Source organism: Hyperolius riggenbachi, chromosome 5, assembly GCF_040937935.1.
Source record: "Hyperolius riggenbachi isolate aHypRig1 chromosome 5, aHypRig1.pri, whole genome shotgun sequence".
Taxonomy (NCBI): domain Eukaryota; kingdom Metazoa; phylum Chordata; class Amphibia; order Anura; family Hyperoliidae; genus Hyperolius; species Hyperolius riggenbachi.
Window position 1 is genome coordinate 119,572,455 of NC_090650.1, and position 16,271 is coordinate 119,588,725.

General features: G+C 43.3%; 1 protein-coding gene across 3 annotated transcripts in view; it reads left to right on the plus strand.

The window, feature by feature from the left end:
* The window catches only part of ZCWPW2 (zinc finger CW-type and PWWP domain containing 2), an 84,821-nt gene that overhangs the window by 23,735 nt on the left and 44,815 nt on the right, over positions 1–16,271 (plus strand). For all 3 annotated transcript variants that reach the window (XM_068234455.1, XM_068234456.1, XM_068234454.1), the window contains exon 4: positions 1,517–1,661. In XM_068234455.1, the coding sequence (XP_068090556.1) occupies positions 1,517–1,661 (145 nt within the window). The remainder of the gene's footprint in view (positions 1–1,516; positions 1,662–16,271) is intronic.

Here is a 16,271-nt window from a genome sequence, read left to right on the forward strand (position 1 = left end):
AGAGGAGCGGGGAGAGGCGGCGATCAGCCGGGATTGACGCGCTGAGAGGCAGAGCTACAGCCATTAGCTCTGCCTCATTCAGGAAGCGCTCCCGGAACCTAGCAGAGGGGATTTGCCGCGGGATAGCGGCGATTTAGCAGCTGTTATGGTCATTAACAGTAATATAAGTTAAAAAATAGAAATCTATCCTCGCTTCAGATTCTCTTTAATTTTTATGTGATTTTATGAAATATGTCCTTTTCTAAAATCATTTGTAATGTTCCTATTTTGTGCAGGTTTTTGATTATTAGACTAGCCCCGACATGCATGATGTTTATTTGTAGCTGTTGCTATTCATGGTTGCAGTTTTATTATGATAATTTTTACATTTTTTTTGCTTTATGTTTGTGTTTACAGTAGTGCAGGGTTTGGGAAAGTTTTTCTATGTTTATAGGAAATCCTGTAGATGTTTTAACTTTACGATGGTAATTTACAGTGAATGTGAGTCCAAATCAGTTGCAGTAAAGTAAATATGTGAAAACATAGATCTTATAACTTAACCATACATTTTTTTTGTTTTATTTTGGAATGGCCTTTTTTATATATATGTAGTGACTCAGGCTTGAGTTCTAAATTGTGCACACTCTTTCCTGCCTCACTAGGCTGCTCCCATTGGCCAAGTGATACTGTCCCTAGTCATGTGATATTAGTGATAGGATTGGTAAGCACTGGTATTTAATTAACCTATTTTAACCTATTAACAGATTTTTCTCATGAGAGATTTAAAACTTCAGCATAAGTCCTCATGTGTGCAGGAGGCATTTTTTTGCTTTTCCCCCTCAACAATCATTTATATCTTTTTTATTATTAATATTATTTAGTATTTATATAATGCCAAAATCTTACAAAGCGATGTACAGAGTATATTGTCTTTTTACTAACTGTCCCTCAGAGGGGCTCACAATATAATCCCTACTATTGTCATATGTCTACGTATGTAGTGTATGTATCATAGTCTAGTGCCAATTTAGGGGAAGCCAATTAACTTATCTGTATGTTTTTGGGATGTGGGAGGAAACTGGAGGGCGCAGACACAGGGAGAACATACAAACTCCATGCAGATAGTGCCACGGCTGGAATTCGAAACGGGAATCCAGCGCTGCAACCACTATGCCACCATGCTTATCAGTGAAAATCAGCCCAGTAACATGACAATGTTAATCAGGACAAACATTTCAAGGTATCCTACTACCAACAATCATTCTCTCATATATAAAAGAAGGCACATGCAAAGCCCAACTTGCTGTGCTTATATTGCCCCATGGGAGACTGAATAAGGAAATCAGCAGACCACAAATAAGAAAACAGATAACAGGCAAGTCCTTATTATAACCCATTGTATTTTTACATTCATTAAACTTAGTAAGCACATTTTTGAAACAGGTTCACTTTAAATAGGGATTGAAAATGCATGTAATGCAGACATAGAAATAATCTAAGTTCTTTTTTGTGTTGTATTTCAATTTTATATTTAAAGCTGGCCTGCTATTATCTGTGTTAATCCTGTGAATGGACAAGAGCTGACTCATTTTAAGTATTACCATGTAGAATACCTTGGTGAACCACATACACGCAGTCTGGTATCTTTGGAATGTGTAAGTCCTTATCATTATCCCAAAGAGGTAAGCAATGCATGCTGTTTTATAGCAGTGAAAATAACAATGTTTAGTAACTGTTTATTTGATGTGGTGATGAATCATTCTAAAGAGAATGAAAACAATGATGGAACCCTGCAGAGCAAAAAAAACAAACAGATTAAACCATTTCAGCCCGCAGGTATTTTTCACCTTAACCACTTGAGGACCACAGTCTTTCTACCCCTTAAGGACCGGCCACTTTTTTTCCATTCAGACCACTGCAGCTTTCACGGTTTATTGCTCGCTCATACAACCTACCACCTAAATGAATTTTGGCTCCTTTTCTTCTCACTAATAAAGCTTTCTTTTGGTGCTATTTGATTGCTCCTGCGATTTTTACTTTTTATTATATTCATCAAAAAAGACATGAATTTTGGCAAAAAATGATTTTTTTAACTTTCTGTGCTGACATTTTTCAAATAAAGTTAAATTTCTGTATACATGCAGCGCGAAAAATGTGGACAAACATGTTTTGGATAAAAAAAAACCCATTCAGTGTATATTTATTGGTTTGGGTAAAAGTTATAGCGTTTACAAACTATGGTGCAAAAAGTGAATTTTCCCATTTTCAAGCATCTATGACTTTTCTGACCCCCTGTCATGTTTCATGAGGGGCTAGAATTCCAGGATAGTATAAATACCCCCCAAATGACCCCATTTTGGAAAGAAGACATCCCAAAGTATTCACTGAGAGGCATAGTGAGTTCATAGAAGATATTATTTTTTGTCACAAGTAAGCGGAAAATGACACTTTGTGACAAAAAAAAAAAAAAAAAAAGTTTCCATTTCTTCTAACTTGCAACAAAAAAAAAATGAAATCTACCACGGACTCACCATGCCCCTCTCTGAATACCTTGAAGGGTCTACTTTCCAAAATGGGGTCATTTGTGGGGTGTGTTTACTGTCCTGACATTTTGGGGGGTGCTAAATTGTAAGCACCCCTGTAAAGCTTAAAGGTGCTCATTGGACTTTGGGCCCCTTAGCGCAGTTAGGCTGCAAAAAAGTGCCACACATGTGGTATTGCCGTACTCAGGAGAAGTAGTATAATGTGTTTTGGGGTGTATTTTTACACATACCCATGCTGGGTGGGAGAAATATCTCTGTAAATGACAATTTGTTAATTTTCTTTACACACAATTGTCCATTTACAGAGATCTTTCTCCCACTCAGCATGGGTATGTGTAAAAATACACCCCAAAACACATTATACTACTTCTCCTGAGTACGGCGATACCACATGTGTGGCACTTTTTTGCACCCTAACTGCGCTAAAGGGCCCAAAGTTCAATGAGTACCTTTAGGATTTCACAGGTCATTTTGAGAAATTTCGTTTCAAGACTACTCCTCACGGTTTAGGGCCCCTAAAATGCCAGGGCAGTATAGGAACCCCACAAATGACCCCATTTTAGAAAGAAGACACCCCAAGGTATTCCGTTAGGAGTATGGTGAGTTCATAGAAGATTTTATTTTTTGTCACAAGTTAGTGGAAAATGACACTTTGTGAAAAAAAACAATAAAAATCAATTTTCCACTAACTTTTGACAAAAAAATAAAATCTTCTATGAACTTACCATACTCCTAACGGAATACCTTGGGGTGTCTTCTTTCTAAAATGGGGTCATTTGTGGGGTTCCTATACTGCCCTGGCATTTTAGGGGCCCTAAACCGTGAGGAGTAGTCTGGAAATCAAATTCCGCAAAATGACCTGTGAAATCCTAAAGATACTCATTGGACTTTGGGCCCTTTAGCGCAGTTAGGGTGCAAAAAAGTGCCACACATGTGGTATCGCCGTACTCGGGAGAAGTAGTACAATGTGTTTTGGGGTGTATTTTTACACATACCCATGCTGGGTGGGAGAAATAACTCTGTAAATGGACAATTGTGTGTAAAAAAATCAAAAGATTGTCATTTACAGAGATATTTCTCCCACCCAGCATGGGTATGTGTAAAAATACACCCCAAAACACATTATACTACTTCTCCCGAGTACGGCAATACCACATGTGTGGCACTTTTTTGCACCCTAACTGCGCTAAAGGGCCCAAAGTCCAATGAGTATCTTTAGGATTTCACAGGTCATTTTGCGGAATTTGATTTCCAGACTACTCCTCACGGTTTAGGGCCCCTAAAATGCCAGGGCAGTATAGGAACCCCACAAATGACCCCATTTTAGAAAGAAGACACCCCAAGGTATTCCGTTAGGAGTATGGTGAGTTCATAGAAGATTTTATTTTTTGTCACAAGTTAGTGGAAAATGACACTTTGTGAAAAAAACAATAAAAATCAATTTTCCGCTAACTTTTGACAAAAAATAAAATCTTCTATGAACTTACCATACTCCTAACAGAATACCTTGGGGTGTCTTCTTTCTAAAATGGGGTCATTTGTGGGGTTCCTATACTGCCCTGGCATTTTAGGGGCCCTAAACCGTGAGGAGTAGTCTGGAAATCAAATTCCGCAAAATGACCTGTGAAATCCTAAAGATACTCATTGGACTTTGGGCCCTTTAGCGCAGTTAGGGTGCAAAAAAGTGCCACACATGTGGTATCGCCGTACTCGGGAGAAGTAGTACAATGTGTTTTGGGGTGTATTTTTACACATACCCATGCTGGGTGGGAGAAATAACTCTGTAAATGGACAATTGTGTGTAAAAAAATCAAAAGATTGTCATTTACAGAGATATTTCTCCCACCCAGCATGGGTATGTGTAAAAATACACCCCAAAACACATTATACTACTTCTCCCGAGTACGGCAATACCACATGTGTGGCACTTTTTTGCACCCTAACTGCGCTAAAGGGCCCAAAGTCCAATGAGTATCTTTAGGATTTCACAGGTCATTTTGCGGAATTTGATTTCCAGACTACTCCTCACGGTTTAGGGCCCCTAAAATGCCAGGGCAGTATAGGAACCCCACAAATGACCCCATTTTAGAAAGAAGACACCCCAAGGTATTCCGTTAGGAGTATGGTGAGTTCATAGAAGATTTTATTTTTTGTCACAAGTTAGTGGAAAATGACACTTTGTGAAAAAAAACAATAAAAATCAATTTTCCGCTAACTTTTGACAAAAAAATAAAATCTTCTATGAACTTACCATACTCCTAACGGAATACCTTGGGGTGTCTTCTTTCTAAAATGGGGTCATTTGTGGGGTTCCTATACTGCCCTGGCATTTTAGGGGCCCTAAACCGTGAGGAGCAGTCTGGAAATCAAATTCCGCAAAATGACCTGTGAAATCCTAAAGATACTCATTGGACTTTGGGCCCTTTAGCGCAGTTAGGGTGCAAAAAAGTGCCACACATGTGGTATCGCCGTACTCGGGAGAAGTAGTACAATGTGTTTTGGGGTGTATTTTTACACATACCCATGCTGGGTGGGAGAAATAACTCTGTAAATGGACAATTGTGTGTAAAAAAATCAAAAGATTGTCATTTACAGAGATATTTCTCCCACCCAGCATGGGTATGTGTAAAAATACACCCCAAAACACATTATACTACTTCTCCCGAGTACGGCAATACCACATGTGTGGCACTTTTTTGCACCCTAACTGCGCTAAAGGGCCCAAAGTCCAATGAGTATCTTTAGGATTTCACAGGTCATTTTGCGGAATTTGATTTCCAGACTACTCCTCACGGTTTAGGGCCCCTAAAATGCCAGGGCAGTATAGGAACCCCACAAATGACCCCATTTTAGAAAGAAGACACCCCAAGGTATTCCGTTAGGAGTATGGTGAGTTCATAGAAGATTTTATTTTTTGTCACAAGTTAGTGGAAAATGACACTTTGTGAAAAAAACAATAAAAATCAATTTTCCGCTAACTTTTGACAAAAAATAAAATCTTCTATGAACTTACCATACTCCTAACAGAATACCTTGGGGTGTCTTCTTTCTAAAATGGGGTCATTTGTGGGGTTCCTATACTGCCCTGGCATTTTAGGGGCCCTAAACCGTGAGGAGTAGTCTGGAAATCAAATTCCGCAAAATGACCTGTGAAATCCTAAAGATACTCATTGGACTTTGGGCCCTTTAGCGCAGTTAGGGTGCAAAAAAGTGCCACACATGTGGTATCGCCGTACTCGGGAGAAGTAGTACAATGTGTTTTGGGGTGTATTTTTACACATACCCATGCTGGGTGGGAGAAATAACTCTGTAAATGGACAATTGTGTGTAAAAAAATCAAAAGATTGTCATTTACAGAGATATTTCTCCCACCCAGCATGGGTATGTGTAAAAATACACCCCAAAACACATTATACTACTTCTCCCGAGTACGGCAATACCACATGTGTGGCACTTTTTTGCACCCTAACTGCGCTAAAGGGCCCAAAGTCCAATGAGTATCTTTAGGATTTCACAGGTCATTTTGCGGAATTTGATTTCCAGACTACTCCTCACGGTTTAGGGCCCCTAAAATGCCAGGGCAGTATAGGAACCCCACAAATGACCCCATTTTAGAAAGAAGACACCCCAAGGTATTCCGTTAGGAGTATGGTGAGTTCATAGAAGATTTTATTTTTTGTCACAAGTTAGTGGAAAATGACACTTTGTGAAAAAAACAATAAAAATCAATTTTCCGCTAACTTTTGACAAAAAATAAAATCTTCTATGAACTTACCATACTCCTAACGGAATACCTTGGGGTGTCTTCTTTCTAAAATGGGGTCATTTGTGGGGTTCCTATACTGCCCTGGCATTTTAGGGGCCCTAAACCGTGAGGAGTAGTCTGGAAATCAAATTCCGCAAAATGACCTGTGAAATCCTAAAGATACTCATTGGACTTTGGGCCCTTTAGCGCAGTTAGGGTGCAAAAAAGTGCCACACATGTGGTATCGCCGTACTCGGGAGAAGTAGTACAATGTGTTTTGGGGTGTATTTTTACACATACCCATGCTGGGTGGGAGAAATAACTCTGTAAATGGACAATTGTGTGTAAAAAAATCAAAAGATTGTCATTTACAGAGATATTTTTCCCACCCAGCATGGATATGTGTAAAAATACACCCCAAAACACATTATACTACTTCTCCCGAGTACGGCAATACCACATGTGTGGCACTTTTTTGCACCCTAACTGCGCTAAAGGGCCCAAAGTCCAATGAGTATCTTTAGGATTTCACAGGTCATTTTGCGGAATTTGATTTCCAGACTACTCCTCACGGTTTAGGGCCCCTAAAATGCCAGGGCAGTATAGGAACCCCACAAATGACCCCATTTTAGAAAGAAGACACCCCAAGGTATTCCGTTAGGAGTATGGTGAGTTCATAGAAGATTTTATTTTTTGTCACAAGTTAGTGGAATATGACACTTTGTGAAAAAAACAATAAAAATCAATTTTCCGCTAACTTTTGACAAAAAATAAAATCTTCTATGAACTTACCATACTCCTAACGGAATACCTTGGGGTGTCTTCTTTCTAAAATGGGGTCATTTGTGGGGTTCCTATACTGCCCTGGCATTTTAGGGGCCCTAAACCGTGAGGAGTAGTCTGGAAATCAAATTCCGCAAAATGACCTGTGAAATCCTAAAGATACTCATTGGACTTTGGGCCCTTTAGCGCAGTTAGGGTGCAAAAAAGTGCCACACATGTGGTATCGCCGTACTCGGGAGAAGTAGTACAATGTGTTTTGGGGTGTATTTTTACACATACCCATGCTGGGTGGGAGAAATAACTCTGTAAATGGACAATTGTGTGTAAAAAAATCAAAAGATTGTCATTTACAGAGATATTTCTCCCACCCAGCATGGGTATGTGTAAAAATACACCCCAAAACACATTATACTACTTCTCCCGAGTACGGCAATACCACATGTGTGGCACTTTTTTGCACCCTAACTGCGCTAAAGGGCCCAAAGTCCAATGAGTATCTTTAGGATTTCACAGGTCATTTTGCGGAATTTGATTTCCAGACTACTCCTCACGGTTTAGGGCCCCTAAAATGCCAGGGCAGTATAGGAACCCCACAAATGACCCCATTTTAGAAAGAAGACACCCCAAGGTATTCCGTTAGGAGTATGGTGAGTTCATAGAAGATTTTATTTTTTGTCACAAGTTAGTGGAATATGACACTTTGTGAAAAAAACAATAAAAATCAATTTTCCGCTAACTTTTGACAAAAAATAAAATCTTCTATGAACTTACCATACTCCTAACGGAATACCTTGGGGTGTCTTCTTTCTAAAATGGGGTCATTTGTGGGGTTCCTATACTGCCCTGGCATTTTAGGGGCCCTAAACCGTGAGGAGTAGTCTGGAAATCAAATTCCGCAAAATGACCTGTGAAATCCTAAAGATACTCATTGGACTTTGGGCCCTTTAGCGCAGTTAGGGTGCAAAAAAGTGCCACACATGTGGTATCGCCGTACTCGGGAGAAGTAGTACAATGTGTTTTGGGGTGTATTTTTACACATACCCATGCTGGGTGGGAGAAATAACTCTGTAAATGGACAATTGTGTGTAAAAAAATCAAAAAAGATTGTCATTTACAGAGGTATTTCTCCCACCCAGCATGGGTATGTGTAAAAATACACCCCAAAACACATTGTACTACTTCTCCCGAGTACGGCGATACCACATGTGTGGCACTTTTTTGCACCCTAACTGCGCTAAGGGGCCCAGAGTCCAATGAGTACCTTTAGGCTTTACAGGGGTGCTCAAAATTTAGCACCCCGCCCACTTGCCAGGACAGTTAACAAACCCCACAAATGACCCCATTTTGGAAAGAATACACGCTAAGGTATTCCATGAGGGCCATGGTGAGTTCATAGAAAATTTTATTTTTTGTCACAAGTTAGCGGAAAATGACATTTTGTGAAAAAAAAAAAAAAAAAAAAACATAAAACCACAATTTCTGCTAACTTGTGACAAAAAATAAAACATTCTATGAACTCACCATGCACCTCACGGAATACTTTGGGGTGTCCTCTTTCCAAAATGGCATCATTCGTGGGGTCTGTCCTGGCATTTTAGGGTCTCTGCAATCATTACATGTATGGCCAGTATTAGGAGTTTCTGCTATACTCCTTATATTGGGCATAAGGGTAATGCACTGTGGGCTGAAAGGAAAAATGAACGTCAAACAATCAATCAATGTGGATGAAAAAATATCTGCCAAAAAATTTTGAAAAAAAAAAAAAAAGAGGAGGAAGGCGTCTGCCAGGACATAGGAGCTGCCGCCCCAAAAATCCAAACCCACCAGCTCGTATGCCCTGGCAAACCTGATTTATCCATTCACACCGATCAATGTGGATGAACAAATCATTGCCAGAGTTCTTTTTTGATACAAAGTGTTTGCCAAAGCATATGAATCCCCAACACCACTCCTCGGCCCATATGCCTCGGCAAACGTATCTTTTTGACTGCGGAGGAGAAATCTCGTCCTGCAGCGCTGCATGCACCGACTTGTGTGTAAGCTGACAGACGCGCAATGTTCTGTCAGGATGCACCATCAGTGCTGCAGCTGATTGGTCGGTCTGGATAGAAAAAAAGAGAGAAGAAAAAAAGACAAAACAATACAAAAAGGAGGGGAAGGCGTCTGCCAGGACATAGGAGCTGCCGCCCCAAAAATCCAAACCCACCAGCTCGTATGCCCTGGCAAACCTGATTTATCCATTCACACTGATCGATGTGGATGAACAAATCATTGCCAGAGTTCTTTTTTGATACAAAGTGTTTGCCAAAGCATATGAATCCCCAACACCACTCCTCGGCCCATATGCCTCGGCAAACGTATCTTTTTGACTGCGGAGGAGAAATCTCGTCCTGCAGCGCTGCATGCACCGACTTGTGTGTAAGCTGACAGACGCGCAACGTTCTGTCAGGATGCACCATCAGTACTGCAGCTGGTTAGTCATTCGCTCGGTCCACCTGGAAGGTTATTGGATGGAAAAAGAGGAAAAAAAACCCCAAAAACAAGCAAGCAGCAAAGCAATTACTTCATTAACATTAATAACCTTTGAACTTTTTTAATAAAAAACTTAACATTGCAAACCAAACATTAACTTCTTTGCTTACCTGTTTTTTGTTTTTTTTTAACTTACCTCCCGAGGACAAACCTCTCCTCCCCCATGGAACAATGTGCGAAGTGCAAATTGCACAGAGTTGTGGCGAAATACATTACGCAATTTGTCCCAAGTGAAAGGAGAGGTTTCTGGCAGCCCTGTGTATTAGGGTCTCTGGAAACCCGATGTTTGGTTTCACACTGCATATTGACATATCCGGTGGGTCGAGCCCGCCGCACCGTATCGTCCAAAACAGACCTTCAGGCAATACCACAAGAGTAGCATTCGGCCTAGTAATGAACTGCGTCGCCATAGACTAACATGACTTCCGCGCCGATCGATATTGCCACAGAAGCCACGCAGTAACGTAGGCATGCACTAGCGTTAAGTCAAGCACTTCCGGCGTAGGGGGGGACCGCAAAGTGTGACTTTTGCTAGGCATTTTGCCCTAACGCATCGCAGCAGTGTGAAATAGCACTGAGAGACCCTTGTGTGCCTACCGCTGTGTGTGGAGTTCCCTACTCTCTAATAGTGTACCTGCTCGTGGTACCTCTCAAAACACTCCCCTAGGCATAGGCCAGGCTGGTCAGGACAGGTGGGACAATAAACAGTGGTGTCACGCCTTATTCCAGCCCTGCTGCAGACACGACAGCGTTTTCTTCGGATTCGTTGACCTGGGGTAGTCGGAATTGGATAGGCGTAATGCCTTCCATGCAGCCGGCTAGTTGCATCTTGGGGTTGGGCCACGGCACCTCCTGGATACAGGAGTTCCATCACGATCTGTTTATTAAATTGAATAAACGAGCCAGTTCTCCCAGCCTTACTGTAGAGAACAAAGCTGTTGTAAATTGCCAATTGAATGAGGTAAAAAGACACTTTTTTATACCAGCGTCTTGTTTTTCGGGCAACTAAATAGGGCGCTAACCTCTGGTCATTGAAGTCCACCCCTCCCATGTTAGTATTATACTCGTGGACGACAAGGGGTTTTTCAATGACCTTAGTTCGCCGTTGAATTTCAACTGTCGTGTCTGCGTGAATGGTGGACAGGAAGTAAACCTCCCTCTTGTCCTTCCATTTCACCGCGAGCAGGTCGTCAGCACACAAGGCGGCCCTCTGCCCCCGTTGAAGTCTGGTGGTAATGAGCCGTTGGGGGAAGCCCCGACGACTAGGCCGCACGGTGCCACAGCATCGGATTTTTTCTATTTTTAAGTGCTGAAAGAGGGCCACACTTGTGTAATAATTGTCCACAAAAAGATGGTACCCCTTCTGGAACAAGGGTGACACCAAGTCCCACACAACCTTTCCACTGCTCCCCAGGTAGTCAGGGCATCCGACCGGCTCCAATTTTGAGTCTTTTCCCTCATAGACCCTAAAATAAGATGTATAGCCTGTGGCCCTTTCACAGAGCTTATACAGTTTCACCCCATACCGGGCGCGCTTGTTTGGGATGTACTGTTTGATGCGAAGGCGCCCGGTAAAGCGTATGAGGGACTCGTCTACGCAGATGTCCTGGTCAGGGGTATAAGCATCTGCAAATCTGGATGACAGGTGGTCTATGAGGGGTCGAATTTTGTGGAGCCGGTCAAAAGCAGGGTGGTCACTTCGATGACAGGTTTCGTTGTCATTGAAGTGCAGGAAGAGCAGGATGTTCTCAAATCGTGTCCTGGACATGGCAGCAGAGTACAGGGGAACATGATGTGCTGGGTCCGTAGACCAATAAGACCGCAACACATTCTGCTTTACTAGTCCCGTGTGAAGGAGAAGGCCCAAAAAAAAATTCATTTCGGAAACTTGGACTGGTTTCCACCGAAAAGGCTGGGCAAGGTACTTTTCCGGATTGGCGGTTATATATTGTGTGGCCTTACGGTTGGTCTCTGCCACAATTAAGTCCAAGAGATCCTGGGTGAAGAACAGATAGAAAAAGTCTAGGGCCGATCCTAGATTATCTGTCTCCACCTGGACTCCAGACTGGGCGGTGAAAGGGGGAAGTACGGGTGCGGCGGAATCAGGGGATTGCCAATTTGGGTTTGCCAGCACCTCTGGTAAATTAGGGGTAGTACGGGCCCGTCTTCTTGGTGGCTGCGACTGGGATCTTACTGCACGTGCCACCGAACCAGTTTCAACTTCCATGCTGGTGCTCGCCACTTCACCAGGGTCTACGGAAGTACTGGTGCTAGGTCCAGGAGATGTTGTGCTGCTGGTGCCTGCCCCACCATGAAATCTCAGACCAGCACGAACACCACTCTGCTGCCCTTGAGGCTGATCCTGCGCCACCTGCGGTCCAACAACATGGGGTGTGGTACGCCTGGCTTTAGCCGGGACATCAACCTCGTCATCACTATCGGTCAGTGAGCCACTGCTCAATTCAGGTTCAAACTCTGACCCGGAAGATTCGTCGAATGAGGCGTCCCAATCGTCCTCATCCGACTGGGCCATGTACCTGAGAACCTCATCATCGGAATACCCCTTTCTTGCCATGGTGGGCTGCTAAATTTAGGGGGTATTCCTCTGAGACTACGCAGAAAAAAGAGCACCTACCTAGCAAAAGGGAGTATTTGAGAGGTAGAAAGCTGTGCTCCCTGAGTTTTGATAAAAAAAATAAATCAAAACTGAGGTTTACAGTGCCACAGCTATTGTACAGTGTTTTTTGCAGTGATCAGAAAAAAAATTCTGTCACTGCGGTGGGGCGGGCTGAACGCAAGTGCAGGCGAACGATCAGGCCTGATCGGGCAAACACTGCGGGTTTTTTTGTGGATCCTAGTGACCCTAATAGATCTGACTGCGATCAGTAATGATCACTTACAGATACTATATAGTACCAATGTTGATTAGCGACAGTGATGACGCTAATTAGTGACTGTGGTGCAGTGGGCTGAGCACTAACTGACACTTACAAAGGGGCCTAGCTAACTGGCCTAACTGCTAACACTAGTGATACTAAAAAAGTGACAGTTTTCACTGTTTTTAGATCACTTGGATAGTGACAGGGGGGTGGTGGCGAGTGGGGAATCGGAGGCAATCAGAAACAATCACAGGACAATCAAAGGCAATCACAGGGCAATCGCAGGCCAATCACAGGGCACTCAATTCCCGGGACAATCAAAGTCAATCACAGGGCAATCAAACCAATCATGACACAATCAAAGCCGATCACAGGCCAATCAAAGCAAATCACAGGCCAATCACAGGCCAATCACAGGGCAATCAAACCAATCACGACACAATCAAAGCCGATCACAGGCCAATCACAGGGCAATCACAGGGCAATCACAGGGCAATCAAAGCCGATCACGGGACAATCAAAGCCGATCACGGGACAATCAAAGCCGATCACGGGACAATCAAAGACGATCACAGGCCAATCAAAGGGCAATCACAGGGCAATCACGGGACAATCAAAAAAAATCACGGGACAATCAAATACAATTACAGCACAATAAAATTGAATGTCAGCACAATGAAATTGAATGTCAGCACAATCAAATACAATTGCAGCACAATCAAATACAATGCACTGGGAAGGTGATTTGGGGGGGGGGGGGGGGGGCTGAGGGCGATCTAAGGGTGTGGGGGGTTGATTAGGTGCCCGCACGGGGCAGACTGGGTCCTGATCTGGTGGGTGGCAGACACAGGGGGTGACGATAGGAGATCAGTGAGGGATTACAGGGGAGAATAGATGTAAACAATGCACTGGGGAGGTTATCAGGAGGGGGGGGTCTGAGGGCAATCTGAGGGTCTGGGTGGGTGATCAGGTGCCCCCAAGGGACAGTTTAGGGTCTGCGCTGATGGGTGGTGGTGACAAGGGGTGATAGACAGGTGATAGATGGGTGATAGACAGGTGATCAGTGGGTAAGACAGCTATATAGCTGTATACAGCATACAGGGGGGTGGTCTGGGAGGGGGGTCTGGGGGGGATCTGAGGGTAGGGGGGGTGATCAGGGGACCCTAGGAGGCAGTTAGGGACCTAACCTAGGGGATAGCGTCCCTAGATAGTGACAGGGAGTGATTGATGGGTTTTTAGGTGGGTGGTGGGGTGCAGATGCTGGTGTGCTGGGGTGGTCAGGGGGGTTCTGAGGGCTGGGGTGGGCGATCAGGGAGTCTGTGTGGGGCAAAGTGTGTTTTTTTTTACTTATCTGTGGGCTGCCTGTCCTCCCTGATGGTCGCACGACGAGTGACCATCAGCGGAGGAGGCAGCCAGTATAATACACTTTGTTACAATAACAAAGTGTATTATACTCCTCTGATTGGCCGGATCGCCGCATTTGAAACCCGCCGGCGCTGCTAATTAGCCGGCGGGTTTCCGTGCAGAGTGGGCGGAGCCTATTGCCGGCAGCGATCGCGTCATTGATGACGCGATCGCCGCACAGCCACCGCTGATGCCGCCCCCGCCGATGGGCGTATTGCGGTCGTTTGGGCCCGGTCTTTGCCGCCGCCCATCAGCTGGGGGCGGTCCTCAAGTGGTTAAAGAGAACCCGAGGTGGGGTTCTCACAACGAAATCCCCATACAGAGGCTGGATAGAGCTGGATAGAGCCTATAGAGCCCAGCCTCTGTTGCTATTTAGATTGCCTCTAAATCCCCCCTGCGCTCAGGGAGACCCCATAAATCACAGCCGCACTGCGCAGGCTGTGTTTACCTTTGTAACGTCAGTCTCCGCTCTCCCCCGCCTCCTGCAGAGCTCAGATCCCCGCCCACGTCCCTTCCCTCCAATCAGCGGGGCGGGAAGGGACGCGGGCGGGGACCGGAGTGATGCAGGAGGCAGGGGAGAGCGGAGACTGACGTTACAATGGAAAACAGCCCGCTCTGACAAGCCGCGTGTCAGCAGCGCAGCTGTTATTTATGGGGGGATTGCAGAGCGCAGGGGGGGCTTATGGGTGATCTAAATAGCAACAGAGGCTGGGCTCTATAGACAGACCCAGCCTCTGAATGGGGATTTTATTCTCAGAACCCCGCCTCGGGTTCTCTTTAAGGACGAGAGGAATTTTCACCTCTCACGCGCTCCTCCCATTCATTCCCCAGTAACTTTATCACTACTTATCACAACAAAATGATCTATACCTTGTTTTTTCCGCTACCAATTAGGCTTTCTTTGGGTGGTACATTATGCTAAGAATTATTTTATTCTAAATACATTATGATGGGAATAATAAGAAAAAATTTAAAAAAAAATCTTTATTTTTCAGTTTTCAGCCATTATAGTTTTAAAATAATTTATGCTACCATAATTAAAATCCACACATTTTATTTGGCCATTTGTCCCGGTTATTGCAACATTTAAATTGTATCCCTAGTACAATCTATGGTGACAATATTTTATTTGAAAGTAAAGGTGCATTTTTTCTGTTTTACATCCATCACTAATTTTTGTAAGCAAAAATCCTATTAGCGTAATTTGTACGCTAATAGGATACAATGTATCATTACATTGTAACTAGGGGAAGTGACGTAGGCTTCCAACAGAAGCCTCTGATCACAGTGGTGGCAGGGAGATTATGAATGGAAACATTGTTTCCATTTATAAATTTAACGATCGGGCGCCGGAAGACGGTGGAAATCAGCGGTGGGAAATAGCGCGGCGGCTCTATGTAAGGAATAAACACTGTTTTTGAACAAAAACAGTGTTTATTCTCGGCGGACATGGCAGCCAATCCCCTCTGCTAGCAGCAGCAGCACGATCACGGGCATCCGCACGATCGTCTGCAGGGACGTGACTAGCGCGCCCCTGCGGCTCTAGCTGCTGCCGCTGCGGACGTGAAGCTCATGTTCGCGTGGCTTAAATGGTTAATTGTCTTTTATACTATATACTCTGTTTTGACAAATCTGAGTCTATTCCCCTTTTCATTTTCAAATTGGTGTCAAGTTGTTAAAATACGTGAAATTCTGATACTGAAACCAGGATAATCAAGGTAAAATGGATATAAATATAATTTAGTATGTTCTACTTCAGGTCATGATGGTTTCTCTTTAAAGTGGACCTGAAATCTTTCACATGACAGAAGGAAAACATAGAGAAATGCACCCTGTATGTATTTTGAGAGTTTAGCCTGCTTAATTCCCGCTTATTTGTGTCTAATCACTAGTTGATTATGATTGTAATCTGATCTCCCACCTGTGTCACATGACTGCCATGGCAGATAAGGCAGATAAGCTCATTTGAAAGTACAGGATGGTAACAATATGTCTGCTTCCATGAATCAGGAAGTAGAAACAGTGCAGATTTAGTTTAGGATTTGTTTCAGTTGTAGCAAAGGAATGTTTTTTGTTTAAGGTTATTATGCTTTTGCATATCTTTTGTAGCAGAGAGGACACTCTGAATTCAGGTCCACTTTAACACGCAAGTAGGTGATTTCCAACTCTGATTATCCTCCCTGGCATTTCATTTATCTATTTCTCTGCAATTTTTGTACCAAAAGCGGTACAATTTTTTATTAAAGTGTTTCTTTATACTGTAAGAATTTTTGCAGATCAGTTGCGGTCTTGCAAGCTGTCCGCAAGCAGGTGTACAATATAAAAAAAACACTTTTTTATTTTTTAATTTTTTAATTTTCATTATTCTTTTTTCTTAACTTTATTATTTGCTGCATATATGGGCAG